Raw genomic sequence first — 16607 nt, 5'->3', positions numbered from 1 at the left:
AAATTATTGAAAAGATACCTAGAAGCAAGTAGTTAGCATAATCTTTTTATTGTTTATCAGAAAAAAAATGTTTCAACAAAACTTATTCACTGCTTACTAGTATTTGGAAAACATTTGTAATGTGATGTGGTGCAACTAACATACAGAAACATCTAATAATTTGACCTTTTTATGGCAAAGGAAGGTTAGATCAGCTTGTGAAATGTCATGTGGAGTGAGTAATCTATGAAATTTGTTAAAAATACTTTTATCTTACAAAATCAATTTTAAAACATTTTTGAAAATAATGGTTAAGATCTGTACACTCAATATATATATTCAAGTTGTAAGGAGAGTTTATTATTCTTTGTACTTGATTCTAATGTGATTTCAATGTTAAGTCAATGTAAAGATGCGTTTACGCACGTCTTGATGTCCTGTGGCACGATTGAGGCGAATTGACTACCACAGATAATTCTACTGTAATGGTTTAACTTTGCAATCAATCCGTGTTAACCAAAGGCTGATATATTTCCTTAATATATTAATAGCATGCTTTTTTTGTTGTGCATGATCACAGTTCATATGTGTGGGGAAAGATAAGCTATTAGAGTAAAAATAGTAAAAATATTGCGTTAGGCCACTTCATGAGTAATTAAGAAAATCTTTTTTTTTTACCATTTCTGATGAAGTTCATGTTCTCATGATTTATTTTTATGAATTAAAAAGTTTCAAAACAATTTTTTTTTCATAAATCGCACCCTGTATATATACCCTGTATGTATGTATAAAGGTCTGTGCCAAAATGTAGTGAGGTGCCTCTCTGTGTACATCCCTACTAAAATGGAAACGCATAAATGATTTGAAATATTCTAAATAGGCACATTAGGCAGCAATATATATATACAGTATATATATATATATATATATATATATATATATATATATATATACGCTTTTATCCATAAAAATAAAAAGGCATGTGTCTTAACCACTGAGCCATCATCACCCCTTATATATATATATATATATATATATATATATCATAATGTTTCTTAAATCAACTGTATTTTGTATATATAAATAATACTTTGCTGTCTAATGTGCCTATTTAGAATGTTTCAAATCATTTATGAGCTTCCATTTTAGTAGGGATGTACACAGAGAGGCAGCTCACTAGATTTTGGCTCAGACCTTTTTTGTGTAGGCTTTTGTTAACCCAGTGCATTTCTTCTGATTTCATCTCATCTTTGTTTCACTTTGATATTCTGTTAAATTAGATGAAGCGCCTTGGTATGGCTTCTCGTAGTGTGAACACTTGATTTGAGATTGCTGGCTTATGTTCTGTAGTGTCTATTATGAAAGGGACTGCTTTGATGGTGTGGAGAATGGAGGATGGAGCAGGTGTGTCAACCGCACTGGTGACAAACCATTAGAGTCTCTCGGCTGGAGCCGTTAGATCTTATTCATCTTCACACTGTGGATAGAACAAGAGGATCTGAAGAACTCGCACACGCACACACACACACGTTTGTTTTGCGGTGTTTGTTTTCTTGTGAGATGAAAAGCTGATGTATATTTAGTTAAGGCTAGATCCTATCAAAATAAAATACAGGTTTGTTTGGATTAAATACCTTACTTATAGAACATTTTTATTATCAATATCAGTAAATAAATAAAAATGCCTCACTTTTCAAGCCGAACCGTATTTATTTTTTCTGTTTTCTGTAATTTGATGCAAGGATGAGTAAACAATGACATAATTTAGATTTTTGGGTGAACTATCCCTTTAGTGTCCAAATGCTTTTTAGGTCCACAGTATATCCACACGGTACTTTGTCTGCATATGAAGTCCCAGTTTCTAGCCAATGGACTGCTGTTTCTGTGTTTTGATACCTTCCTGCAGGTGCTCAATTTGTGTCTAAATTGCCCCAGCCAGCAAACTCATTTCAGAAGACCTGGGTTGAAGCCATAACGTGTGAAAACTCTTAATGAAGTGGCTTTCTCTCTCTGAACCCCTGTCAATCTCTCCTCATCCACTTCCACTTGGTCATTCCAGTCAGTTCAGCCTTTAGCGCCAAAGCCACCTTGACCAATCCCATTCTGTCACATACAACACGGGGAATATCTTCAGTATGAGTGACAGGAGCTACTAGCAATTTATTTTTTTGTCTGATAAAAGAGTTTTGTGTTAAAAGATGTTACATTCTCAATCTTCGGCCTGTCAAGTTGAGATCTGTTGCAATTTTGTGAATCTCAAGTAAGTTGTTTGTGTTTGTTTTGCAGATTCTTGCATGGTGAATACACAGTGGAGGTGGCCATCAATGACTACCTGGACATCTACTGTCCGCACTACGAGGATCATCTTCCTCAGGAGCGCATGGAACGTTACATCCTTTTTATGGTCAACTATGACGGCTACACCACCTGCAACCACCATATGAAAGGCTTCAAGCGCTGGGAATGCAACCGTCCAATGAGTCCAAACGGGCCCCTTAAGTTCTCAGAGAAGTTCCAGCTCTTCACACCCTTCTCTCTGGGCTTTGAGTTTCGCCCAGGCCACGAATACTACTACATCTGTGAGTAACTTTCTCCTTTCTAACTCTCATACTTCAACTTCAAATCCCTCATCTGTGTTTTCTTGTGACCAGGTGTCAGTATGGCCCCAGGGTACAATCATTCCTTGAACTGATGGTTCTTGGGTTACAGGAACTGGGGTGTAGAGGGTAAAGAAAGACTTAATAAGTACGCGTAGACTTCACAACAACATCTGATCAATAGCATGTGCCACAAGATTCAGTCTGCTGAAACCTGTTATGTGGTCTCTAGAGACATATGGCAGAAAGAACAAAAAACTATGTGCCAGTCAGTGTTTGGTTTATGTTATAAAGATATGGTTTATGGAACCAAATGCAAATTGTTACAGAAAATTAAAATTACAGGTTACACATCTTTAATTTACATGGAACCCTTGTTATTCACAATGTTGCATTTGAAGCAGAATGTTGTTTGGAAATGGCTAGTAAACAGTGACTCATCCACAGTAGCCAGGTTTTCCCAAAGTAAACAGAGAGAAACATAATTCTCCAGAAATCTCCCTGATTTGATATCACAAGAATAACATATTTTTTTTTCGTTCTTCCCTCTCGTTTTTTTTTTTTTTTTTTTTTTTTGTGTGTTGTTATTTCCCTGGTGTTTGTTTCAAAAGGAAAATTGAATCAGGTTTGACAAAGGCTGAAGGAATGGGTCTTCACATCAGCAGGAGCTTAAAGGATAGTTTACCCAAAACTCTGCCATCACCTTCTTGTCCCATTCCAAACCTGTAAGATTCTTTCATGGAACATAAAAAGAGAAATTTAGCAGACATTTTCCAACTGTTCTTTTCTATGCAATGAAAGTGAATGGGGACCAAGGGCTGTTATAAATATTGCATTATTATTTAAAGGAGCATTTCACCCTTTGCAACATTAATCTTTATTGAAAATGGATCATATATGTAGTCGAAATGTAAAATAATTTTTTTAATTTGGTGCCCTCTTGACCAAGAAAAGACAGAAAATAACCAAAGGGTGCATTTGTATTTGAAGACTACAGTTCCCAGAATGCCCCTGCATTGCACAGCTCCGCAAACCACACCCACTAACCCACCCACCGGAACAGCGCAAACAGAGAATTCACTCTTCCGTCTACAACGCTAACATTAGCCGTCACCAGAGTAAGAGTTTGAAATTCATTTCAAACAAAATGTCTAGTTAGTTGGCTGTGGCGAGCAGGACGATCGAGGGCGAGGGATGTAAGAGGGCGGCGCACTGTGCGAGGCCGGTGGCGTGAGTGATAATGAAAGACACCTGTGAGGCGCGCGCCGGTGCGTCTCTCACGAAGGAGATTTTTTGCATAAAATGGGGAGCGACGACGGCAGATCGAGAGAGAAACAGGCCTGATTTTATGTTGTTTTGTTTCTGTTGTGTGTAACGCTGGCTTACTTTCGTTTTGTATTTGTTCATTTTACTATTAAAATGTTTAAATGTTCGCCGGTTCATGCCTGTTCACGTTACATTTGTAAACACATTAGTGAATTACTCCTCGTTTGTATTTATTTCTGTATGGTGAATTACTGCATGATACCTGGATGTTCTGAAGGCGAAACTATCACAACACAAACGTCCGTGTGCTCGTCTGATTCAGAGCTTTCCTCCAGGAGAAATTGCCATCGTTGAAATTCTCTGCAGCAGACAGACTCTGTGTTCGTAGGCCGTGACACGCAGCGAGAGTACAGGCAACAGCAGGCCGCCGAGCTCGAACCAGTCCGGGCGTCTCGACCGACAGGCAGCCGTCTCCTGCTCCTCCATCAGGCTCAGCTGCTCTAAACTATACTGCGACTCGTAAAGATAGCCACGAACATCGGATTTGAGCAGCAGACTTTCAAAACCCTTTTCTTCAATATCATGTTTAGTTTCTTCCATCATTATCATAACTTCATATCTCCACAGCGCTTGTTAGCTTAGCTTCCAAACAAGTTGGCGGATATTGATTTCAGTCTCTGCAAGTGAAGTCCTACCCACTGATCTGTAATAGGCCTGTAGGGTGAGTGGGTGCCACACCCTTGAATAATAATGAGCTAATCTTTGTAGTCTGTTGTCATTTCAATGAAATATGACTTCCTGCTTATCGTGATGCAAAATGACGATTTTTACGTCACAATAAGCAGGAAATAAAACACTTAAATCCTTATTTCTCCCATCTCAGGGGAAAATAAGGGAATAAACCATGACCATTCAAAAATATGACTGGGTTTCTAAAGATACAAAGCTTAATGCAAATGGGTAAAGTGACCCTTTTAAGAAATGCAGTATTGTTATGTAACTTTTATGGCACTTTTTAATTTGTTTATTTTTTTTTTTACTAATTGTATAATTCAAAATCTTTATGGTCCCTGGTCAAATTTACTTTTATTGTATGCTACACTTCACATTCTTGTTCCAAAGCAAGCCTTTTCGTCCTTGGAATTTAATGACAGGTGGACCACTCTTTTCCAATGCCAACATTTATTGGAGACATTTCGTATAGCAATTTGAATGTCTAGGAGTTTAATCGGAGTCGTCGGGGCACTCCTGTTCTACTCCTGAACTCCCCTGGGAGCAGAGTTTGGCAGTATCCTGATGTCTCTGTCTGATGAAAATGTGAATTTGTTGAATGGCATGTGCACTTTGCCACTCTGGGTGAGATCGGTGCAAAAGCAGTTACCAAGGCCATCATGCGTAACTGTCCAAATTATGCTGATTGGTCAAATCATATTTAACAGAAGGATCCTGATGGGAGTAATTGCATCTTCAGCTTCTGGGGTGCCATCCATTACCATTTTTCAGATAACAACAGCTAAAAGCCATTAACCTGGAGGGGGAGTTTTGGCTCGGGATTGTGCCCGGATGACAGGCCTGACACTTCGTCCTACCGAGGCAGCCCGCCCACTGCCTCAAGGTCAGGCCTTCGCCTGGCCAGACGAATCAAGTGGGGTTCTGCTTTATCCCCTTCTTTCGCTCTCACTTTCATGACAGGGGGGAATTTGCTGGGGTGCGTCTGTCCCTGTTTCACTAATGGTCTTCAGAAAGGTGTCCTTTGGCCTGATAAAAAGGGCTCCCGCTGGGCACAGGCAAAAGGAAAATGCTCAGGGCAACACGACGGATGCATTAATGAGGCAATTTCTGTTTTTTTTCTCCTCACTTATGCTTTTTTGTCTGCATGTGTGTGTGTTTATTCTGACTTTTAGAAGATAGAAGGGAGTTTGAGAGAAAAGTTTCCTCTGGTAAAAGAATGCAGCTTTAAGTAGATTGGCATGATTTTTACCACTCACCCTGCTTACAATGTCCTGGATTGCCTTAGAACTGTCCATGTGCTCTCAAAGATCGGCAGTTCAGAAGTTCGTTGGACACAACTTGTAGTTTGGCTCATGACTATAACCACCCATTATGTCACAGGACACCTAATCCTAAAAAGCTTTTTATGATCCGCTTGCGCTTTGGTCGACAAAGCAACAAACTCCTACTTAACAGCCCTATACTTAAATTATATGTTTATCTCTGTAAAGCTGCTTTGAAACAATCTACATTGTTAAAAGCTCTATATATATATATATATATATATATATATATATATATATATATATATATATAAACATTAATACATTAAAAATTACATAATTAACTACACAAGACAACGACAGGCCCAAACAACTACCTACTTCCCCCTTGGCCGAATTTAACAGAAATAGAAGTAGGAATTTAACAGAAATAGAAGTAGGAATAAATTAATGTTTTTAACTGTTACTCCAAACAAAGGGAAATCTTAACCGAGATCCTGAGCGTAAAAACTGAAACTCAGAATAAAGAGGATGGGAACTAACCATTAAGAAGGATTGGGCTGGTGATTAACCAGGATGGTAGGGTGACTCTAATCTATTTTTTTTTTCTTTTCTTTTGCCTTCACACTAAGACTGCCATACCAGCATAACATAGTGCATGTTAAAATGGACTCAATATAAGATTTGTAAAACAAAGTCATCACGGACCAATTAACGTTAACCCTGTAAGACCCAAATATAGAAAAAAAGAAAAAAAAATGTTTTCACCTCTCAGATGTTGTTGTAGGAGGCCTCAAATGCAAATAATGAAGGATTTTTTTTTTTTTTAAATATGTTTTTGTACGTTTTTAAGGAAATGTTGTAATATTACAACGTTGGGCCTATTGGGGAGCGGAATTTCAGCATTTCCACTCACACTGTCAGAACAAATACACAGAACAACTAAGGGCTTATTTGATGTGTGGATTGCTTACATAGCACCATAAGAGTAAATAATAATAATAATAATAATCACCCAAAAGTCATATTTTTATGAATTAGAATTTATTAAAAATTAACAAAATATAAATATTAAATACAAAACAGATTGAAATCTGTCAAATAAACAGTGTCTAGTGTTTACTTGCAATGGTAGTCCTAAAAGCAGTTCCTTTCCTCTGAAAAGCAGAGACGGAGATTGCACTTCTTGCAGAACGTATTCGAATATCCCTTTTTGCTGTGCCTGCAGCGCCCTCTCATTCTCAAATGAGTTAGTGTATGTTCAAATATAAATCATTTTGATGTAAATGAATCCTATTTATGTGATACATTCCGCTGAAGTCTAGGGTTGGGACAGTTTGCTGTATAGCCTTGGAAATGGACAAATAATCTTAATGTTTCGATCCAATTTGTTTTGTAATCACTGTTCCTTTGTTGGCCTGAGGAGAACTGGCCCCCGACTGAGCCTTGGCTTTTTGCTTGCTTAGTTGGGGACATTTAAAGGGTTAGTTCACCCAAAAATGAAAATTAAGTCGTTAATTACTCATTAGTTACCGTTCTCATGGGATTTTTCTGTTATGTTGGAAGGAATGTTGCAGATCTGCTGCAGATTTGAGCCTATTGAAGAGGTTCCAGAAAAGTTCCTTCTCGCTATCTCATCTCTTTAAATATTTGAAGACCTAAAGTACTTACTGTACTGTACTTTATTTTACTGTATTTTATTTTTTATTATAAACTGTTTTAATTAATCTAATTTGTTTTGATTATTTTCATTTTAAATTTAATAATTAATGCCTTGCCTTACTGTGCCCAGTCAGGGCATTAAATCCCTACGTCCACAAAACTGCCCTGTTTATTTGTTTCTAGTTATGGGTTCCACTGCAGGTACTTTGGTTCTCTCATCCTAGTGTGCTCAACAATTTCACAAAGACAGGTTCATGCTAGTATGGTGGCATGGGTACAAGGTTCCCACAGTGTCTACACGCAGCTTGAGTTCCCTTGAAAGAGAATGTCTCAGTTAGGGACGTCACGGTACCAAAATTCCAGTAGTCGGTACGATACCATTCAAATTTTACAGTTCTCTGTACCAATTTCGGTACCACAGCAAAATCAGTTTGAACTGGCCTTTTCGGCAGTGCGGTTGAGGACTTCGCCCAGCAGTTCTCGACCGCCCAGAAGCAGACTGAGGCGATTAGACACATCCTGCCCCGACTGCCAGCTGCTGCCTCCACCCAGCCATCGGTTCAGACGCCCCAGCCTGCTCGCCGCCGAGGACGTCCCCCTGCGGCTCCCCTCCATCCCGCACGGCCACAGCAGCAGCCTCCACCCAGGCCACTTCGTGGAGGAGGCCGCAGGAGAGTGTCACAGCCCCCTCAGGCTCCGCGCCCCGGGCTGCTCAGTGATGGCATCAAGTTTTTCCCAGGAGGTGGTAGCAGGCCCCCTCCTTCCCCCGGTGGAGGGCCGGGGGAGAATCTTTTGTTTTCAGCTCCCCGCTGCTCACCCACGGGTGGGCAGCACTCTGAGTTGGTTAAAGAAAGACTTGACACCATCACTGAGCACACAGACTGGAATGAGTGCGCACCACGTCCACGGGGACGTGGTGCGCACTCATTCCCCTCTGTCTCTGAGAGAGTGGATGGGAGCGTGTGTCGTCCCCGGACCACGCCACTCCCTTCCCCCTCTATCGCCAGACCCCCGGCAGAACAGACCCCCGTGGAACGCTGGTCCTTCCCTGGTCTGGTCTCTTCTGCCCGGGAGCGAAGCTCGACTGTGCACCCGCACGGGATAACTCCTGTACGCCTGCCGGTCTCTCCGCCTCACAGCCCCTCCGGGGGGACGTCTGTGGTTCGTATGACCCCACTGGATCGGTTCTTTGGAGCTTGGGTAGAGCTCCCCGGCCTATCCCGCTGGGTCGCCAGAATGATCAGACTCGGCTACGCAATTCAGTTCGCACAGTCTCCTCCCCACTTCCGGGGAGTTCGCTTTACGATGGTTGGCTGCAATGCCCCGGTCATGAGAGCAGAGATTGCGACCCTGCTGGCGAAGGGTGCAATCGAGACTGTCACTCCAGCCGAGATGAGGTCAGGGTTTTACAGTCCCTACTTCATTGTCCCCAAGAAGACCGGTGGGTTACGACCGATCCTGGACCTTCGCGTTTTGAACCGTACTCTTCACCGACTGCCGTTCAAAATGCTCACGGCCAAGCACATTTTCGAGTGGGTTCGGCCTCAGGATTGGTTTGCAGCGATAGACCTGAAGGACGCGTACTTTCATGTCTCCATCTTGCCTCGACACAGACCGTTTCTGCGGTTTGCCTTCGAGGGACAGGCATATCAGTACACGGTCCTCCCATTCGGGTTAGCTCTGTCTCCTTGCGTCTTTACGAAGATTGTCGAGGCACCCCTTGTTCCCCTTCGCGAACACGGGGTTTGCATCCTGAACTATCTCGACGACTGGCTGATCCTAGCACACTCCCGAGAACAGGTTTGCGAACACAGAGACCTTGTGCTCCGGCACCTAACCCGTCTGGGCCTTCGGGTCAATCGGGAGAAGAGCAAACTTTGCCCCGTGCAGAGGATCTCTTTTCTCGGTATGGAGATAGACTCAAGAGCCATGTCCGCACAGCTTACCAGCAAGCGCTCACTCACTGCTGACTTGTCTTCGACAGTTCGAGGGCAAGAGTGCGGTCCCACTGAAACTCTTTAAGAGGCACCTGGGGCATATGGCATCCGCAGCTGCGGCGACGCCGCTCGGACTGCTTCATATGAGACCGCTTCAGCTGTGGCTTCACGATCGAGTCCCGAGGTGGGCATGGCTTCGCTGGTCGCTTAGAGTCCCAATGACTCCGACCTGCCGTCAGACCTTCTTCCCTTGGTCGAACCTCAGCTTTTTACGGGCTGGTGTCCCTCTTCTGCGAGTTTCCAGGCATGTGGTTGTCTCCACGGATGCCTCTACCACGGGTTGGGGAGCCATGTGCAATGGACATGCAGCCGCGGCTTCCTGTACAGGTCCCCAGCGCCTTATGCATATCAATTGCCTCGAGCTGCTGGCAGTACGCCTGGCCCTGCACCGCTTTCGAGCATTGCTCCGGGGTCAACATGTATTTGTCCGATCGGACAATACCACAACAGTAGCATATATCAACCATCAGGGTGGTCTACACTCACGTCGGATGTCGCAGCTCGCACGCCACCTCCTTTTATGGAGTCAGAAGCACCTGAGGTCCCTTCGTGCTATTTACATTCCAGGAGATCGGAACCTGGCAGCCAACGAGCTGTCACGGCTCCGTCCAGTCTCCGGCGAATGGCAACTCCATCCCCAGTCGGTCCAGCTGATATGGGACCAGTTCGGGGAGGCACAGATAGATCTGTTCGCTTCCCAGGACTCATCCCATTGCGCCCTGTATTGCTCTCTGTCTGAGGGCACGCTCGGCACAGACGCCTTGGCGCACAGTTGGCCGAGGGTCTACGCAATTATGCGTTTCCCCCTTCTTGCACGGACTCTGTGCAAGATCAAGGAGGACGAAGAGCAGGTCTTGTTGGTAGCCCCTTACTGGCCCACCAAGACTGGGTTCTCCGAACTGATGCTCCTCGCGACAGCACCTCCTTGGCCAATTCCTCTGAGGAAGGACCTCCTTTCTCAGAGACGGGGCACCTGGTGGCACCCTCGTCCCGAGCTCTGGAGATTACATGTGTGGCTCCTGGATGGTACGTGGCAGGTTTGAGTTCCCTGCCACCTGCGGTGGCAGCTACCATCACTTCCGCTAGAGCGTCGTCCACTAGACACTTCTATGCGTTGAAGTGGAACCTCTTCATCAACTGGTGCTCTTCTCGCCGAGAAGACCCCCGGAGATGCCCGATCAGCGTCGTGCTATCCTTCCTGCAAGAAGAGTTGGAGCATAGGCTGTCTCCCTCCACCCTTAAGGTTTATGTCGCGGCTATTGCCGCGTTCCATGAAGCAGTTGAAGGTAAGTCTTTGGGGAAGCATGACCTGGTCATCAGGTTCCTGAGGGGAGCGAGGAGACTGAATCCTCCTCGCCCTCCGCTCGTACCCTCTTGGGACCTTTCAGTGGTTTTAAGTGCCCTGCAGAGGCCTCCCTTTGAGCCTTTGCAATCAGTAGAGATTAAGTTCCTGTCCATGAAGACAGCGCTCCTGGTTGCATTGGCCTCCATCAAGAGGGTGGGGGACCTGCACGCATTTTCCGTTGACGAAGCGTGCCTTGAGTTTGGGCCGGCGTACTCTCACGTGATCCTGAGACCCCGGCCTGGATATATGACCAAGGTTCCTACCACTCCCTTCCGGGACCAGGTGGTGAACCTGCAAGCGCTGCCCCTGGAGGAGGCAGACCCAGCCTCAGCACTGCTCTGTCCGGTACGTGCACTCCGTGCTTACGTAGACAGAACGCGGTGTTTCAGGACCTCAGACCAGCTCTTTGTCTGTTATGGTGGGAGCCAGAAGGGAAGGGCTCTCTCAAAGCAGCGGCTGTCTCACTGGATAGTGGACACCATTGCTTTGGCGTACCAGCAGCAAGGTCGACCGTGCCCCCTTGTTGTGACGGCCCACTCCACTCGGAGTGTGGCTTCCTCTTGGGCTCTAGCGCATGGCGCCTCGCTAACAGACACTTGCAGAGCTGCAGGCTGGGCGACACTGAATACATTCGCGAGATTCTATAATCTTCGAGTGGGGCCTGTGTCCTCTCGTCTACTCGCTTCCGCCAGTACTGGACCCGCTCAGGTGTCTTCGCTTGCTCGCCATTCCACTCCTCGGACTGGATAAGTGCGATATTTCCTCAGCGGAGCCTTCCGTTGAAACCCTGTGTCCTCCAGCACTGTTGATGCTGGCGCCAGTGTCTTTGCTCTGGACGTCGGCTAGGTGCCTCCATGTGTATGGTTCCCTCCGGTAAGTGTCACATGTGTATTCTCCACTGTAAGCCTCTCTGAGCATGTGTCTTCCCTCGGAAAGCCACCATGCCACTCCTGGAGTTAAGTTCTAGCCACCTCCAGGTTGGTGACTCCAGTGTTCCCCCATATGAAGCCCCCTTGGGCCATATGTGTATTCTTAAGTCCTCCCTACGGGTAGCCGTACTGCGGCATATTCCTCCCGGGATATGCTCCCCAGTGTACCTTGGTATTTCTGTGTTGAAGTAGGACTCCTCGTCCGTAGCTAAGTTGACAGGAGTTCAGACTTTCGCAGGGCACTGGAAGACAGCTGTGAAGGTGGCGTGATGGCAAGGACCCCCATTCTCCGTCATCCGAAGTAACTCGGAGTGACTACGAAAGGGAACGTCTCGGTTACGGATGTAACCCTCGTTCCCTGAGTAGGGAACGGAGACGTTACGTCTCCCTGCCACTTCCGCTGTACCGCTGGGTAGACGCCTGAGTTCAGTCTCGGCTCCTCAGTGAAGACATACTGCGGTTGCGTCTGCTTCCTCCTTTTATACCCACGAGGTGGGGTGGAGATACGCTATGCAAATTTCGCAGCCCCAAGGCATTTTCATGCCATTGGCTCATTTTTAAATACTCGAAGAAGATTGGCTTTCTATGCGAAACCCCCATTCTCCGTCATCCGACATAACGTCTCCGTTCCCGACTCAGGGAACGAGGGTTACATCCGTAACCGAGACATTTCTGTGCCTGTATGATATGACGATAGTTTTTCTCAACTGAAATGGTAAAATGCTCATGAAGTCACTCTTGGAGATGAATGGAATCATGAATCATGTCATCATATCATGAGGCAGCAGAGACTGAACAGTCTCTTCAGTTTGTGTGTGTGTGTGTGTGTGTGTGTGTGTGTGAGGTAACGATAAATGAAACCGCTCGTCTGCACCGTTCATTCACACAGAGACAAGCAGAACATGCAGGGTTCATTATTTAAATAGTCTCTTTGCAGTTTAATACACACAGACACCACATCTGAAACGCCGCCGGTCGCCATGTCTCAGCACTTTCATGAAGAGGTCGCAACTTCACGCCCTTCGTGCATGCATGCGCATCCAGAACCAGGTTTGACCGGGTACTTGGTACCACCGGTACTTGGTACCGTGACGTTTAAAAATTTTTTACTACCGACTTGGTACCGAAGTACCGAATATTTTGACAACACTAGATTCAGTTTACTACTGTAAGTCCTGCATGCCAGTTATCGACTTGCTTCAGTCTATCAGAAGCTAGTGCTGTTTAGTTTTCCAGGCATGCGTTATAGTTTCCTGGTTGATGACGTCACCCACCTATGACGTTCCGTCACACCATTGGACTGATTTCACATGTACTTTACAATGCAACAGAGCATTCCCACAGACTCCGAGTCTCGATGCACTCAACGTTTTTGTATGAATTATTCTTTCAAAGTTAGCGTGATTCGTAAATGTGAAGATATAGTTTTTACGGATGCTAGTCTGACCAAAAGCAGGCACAGAGTGTCTCAAATGAGAATCGCTTTAAATATCATGGCTGTTCAGGAATTCGATATGGTGGGCGTCACAGACTTGTCACTAAACCTATAGGGCGTCCTAGACCTTCCTTCCAACCATGGGACATTTTCACCCAAGTTGCAAGGGTAAAATGGAGACATAGAAGAGGGTCAATCAAAGAAAAAAGAAACGAAAGAAAGAACCTAGGGTTCAAAGTTTGCACTCGAGGCTGGGTGATTCTTATGCCTGTCCTGGGCTATTTTTAATGCAGTCCGCCCTGTCGCTTGGTCCAAGACCCGCTATTATGCACCTTTTGTTCAAGACAGCGGCCTGGGCTGAGAAGTACTTAGTATGGCTATTCATCAGACGAGGCCAACTCCTCCTCCAGAGAAGTGTTTGGCTACTATCAATATTGTTGCTGTCATGGCCCCTGGGGTTATGAGGCAAAGGGGAGTGGGGTGGGGAGGGAGGGGGGCTTAACTAAGGCTTAGTTTCGTATCCCACAACAATAGAGGATGTCCATCACCTTTGGGTCAACCCCGTCTTGACCCACCAGAGAGGGTGACTGAGTGAATGGCAACTGTGACATTTTCACAGGCCTGTGTGCTTGAATACAGCAAATGGGGATTTCAGAGACTCCCAGCTCACACCCACTCCCACACACTCACACTCCCACACAAACACACACACACACACAATACGCCAGATCTCTGATAGCCCCCTGTTTATACAAAAAAACTTTTCTTTGTAAGTCCAGAATCATAGCACAATTTTTATTTAATTTTTTTGTTGTTCTTTGTTTATTTAGTCGGAAAATGTCCTTTTACCAAACATTTGACATTTTAATGGTGATTTGTGATTTTTTTTTAAATATTAAAATCCTTTCTTGGTAACACTTTAGTTTAGGGTCCAATTTAACTAGTTGAATTCTGACCAGCCCAACACATTAAAAGTGACTCAAGCAATGGTGTAAGTTTGGAGCAGGACTTAGTTCTTTTCCTGACCAATAAAAGAAAGGGTAGGAGAGTTTGAGATTTTTTTTTTTTTAATTAATAGTTCAATTTCAGACTATGATGATAGTTGTACAGAAAACACACTTCAGCTTTGAGATGTTTTTTTTTTTTTTTACAAAAACACAATTTTATATATTTTTCAACATTTTAGATTTAGATTTTTGTCTTTCTCTTAAAACCGAATGATATTGTATTACCATATTCATTTGCCATTGTATTTACATGGCACCTCAAAATATTTCAAAGAATACTTTAGTACTAAAATTGATTTCTAAAAAAAATTTCACAACAATGCATTGTACAACCATGTTTTTCCATACAATTTTAGTACTAAAGTATTCTTTGAAATATTTTGAGGTACCAACATGGTACCTCAAAATATTTCAAAGAATACTTTAGTACTAAAATTGTATGGAAAACGTCTCGGTTACGTATGTAACCCTCGTTCCCTGAGTAGGGAACGGAGACGTTACGTCAGAAGTGACGGAGATTGGGGGGTTTCGCATAGAAAGCCAATCCTCTTCGAGTATTTAAACACGAGCCAATGGCATGCAATGCCTTGGGGCTGCGGAAATTTGCATAGCGTACTCCGCCCTACTCCGTGAGTATAAAAGGAGGAAGTGAACGCAACCGCAGTATGTCTTCGCTGAGGAGCCAAGACTGAACTCGGCGTCTACCCAGCGATACAGCAGAAGTGGCAGGGAGACGTAACGTCTCCGTTCCCTACTCAGGGAACGAGGGTTACATACGTAACCGAGACGTTCCCTTTCGTAGTCACTTCGAGTTACGTCAGAAGTGACGGAGATTGGGGGTCAGTGCCATCACGCCATCTTCAAGCTGTCTTCCAGTGCCCTGCGAAAGTCTGGACCCCCGAGCCTTACCTCTTTTTTTTTTTTTTTTTTTTTTGGGGATCCGACTTTGACACAGGATTACCAAGGTACACTGGGAAACATATCCCGGAAGGGACATGCTACTAGCTGCCTACCGAAGGGAGGACTTACGAACACATATGGCCACATAGGAACACATATGGAACACTGGAGTACCAACCGCAGGTGGCTACTAATTTCAACTCCAGGGGTGGCAGATGGCTTGCCAAGGGAAGACACATGCTCAGAGAGGCTTACAGTGGATAATACACATGAGACGGTTACCAAGGGGAACCGTGCGCATGGAGGCACCTAGCCAGCATCCAGAGCAACAGCAGTGGTGCCCGCATCGTCGGTGCTGGAGGACTCAAGACTTCAATGGAAGAACTGAGGAAATATCGCACTTATCCAGTCCGGGGAGTGGAGTGGCGAGCAAGCGAAGACACCTGAGCGGATCCAGAACTGGCCGAAACGAGTACGTGAGAGGATACCGGCTCAATTCGCAGATTATAGAATCTGGCGAAGGTGTTGGGTGTCGCCCAGCCTGCAGCTCTGCAGATGTCTGTTAGCGAGGCGCCGTGCGCTAAAGCCCAAGAGGGGGCTACACTCCGAGTGGAATGGGCCGTCACACCAAGGGGGCACGGAAGGCCTTGCTGCTGGTAAGACAAAGCAATGGCATCCACTATCCAGTGGGACAGCCGTTGCTTTGAGAGAGCCCTTCCCTTCTGGCTCCCCCCATGACAGACAAAGAGCTGGTCTGAGGTCCTGAAACACTGCGTTCTGTCGACATAGGTGCGGAGAGCATGTACCGGACAGAGCAGTGCCAAGGCTGGGTCTGCCTCCTCCAGGGGCAGCGCTTGCAGGTTCACCACCAGGTCCCGGAGGGGAGTGGTAGGAACCTTGGGCATATATCCAGGCCGGGGTCTCAGGAATACGTGAGAGTAAGCCGGCCCGAACTCCAGGCACACTTCGTCAACAGAGAGTGCGTGCAGGTCCCTTACTCTCCTGATGGATACCAATGCAATCAGGAGTGCTGTCACATAGGACAGGGCAAAAACTCTACCGACTGCAAAGGCTCCAGGGGAGGCCTCTGCAGAGCACCCAGGTCTACTGAGAGGTCCCCAGAGGGCAGGAGGGGAGGGAGGCGGATTTAGCCCCCTCACTCCCCTCAGGAACCTGATGACCAGGTCATGCTTCCCATAGACTTACCTTTCACTGCATCATGAGACGCGGCAATGGCCGCGACATAAATCCAAAGGGTGGAGGGCGACAGCCTGCGCTCCAACCCCTCTTGCAGGAAGGAAGCATGACTCCGATCGAACATCTCCGGGGGTCTTCTCAGCGAGAAGAACACCAATTGACGAAGAGGTTTCACTTCAACGCATAAAGGTGTCACGTGGACGACGCTCTTGCGGAAGTGATGGTTGCCGCCACCGCAGGTGGCAGAGAACTCAAACCTGCCTCGTCCCGTCCTGGAGCCACACGTGCAGCCTCCAAGA

General features: G+C 45.5%; 1 protein-coding gene across 1 annotated transcript in view; it reads left to right on the top strand.

Moving 5' to 3' along the window:
• The window catches only part of efna2b (ephrin A2b), a 206759-nt gene that overhangs the window by 169300 nt on the left and 20852 nt on the right, over positions 1-16607 (top strand). The window contains exon 2 of the mRNA XM_039655467.2: positions 2266-2558. Coding sequence (XP_039511401.1) covers positions 2266-2558 — 293 coding nt within the window. The remainder of the gene's footprint in view (positions 1-2265; positions 2559-16607) is intronic.

Source organism: Pimephales promelas, chromosome 21, assembly GCF_988280905.1.
Source record: "Pimephales promelas chromosome 21, fPimPro1.hap1.1, whole genome shotgun sequence".
NCBI classification, from domain to species: domain Eukaryota; kingdom Metazoa; phylum Chordata; class Actinopteri; order Cypriniformes; family Leuciscidae; genus Pimephales; species Pimephales promelas.
Note: the sequence above shows the minus strand (reverse complement) of the source record. Positions and strands in the feature narration are given on the sequence as shown.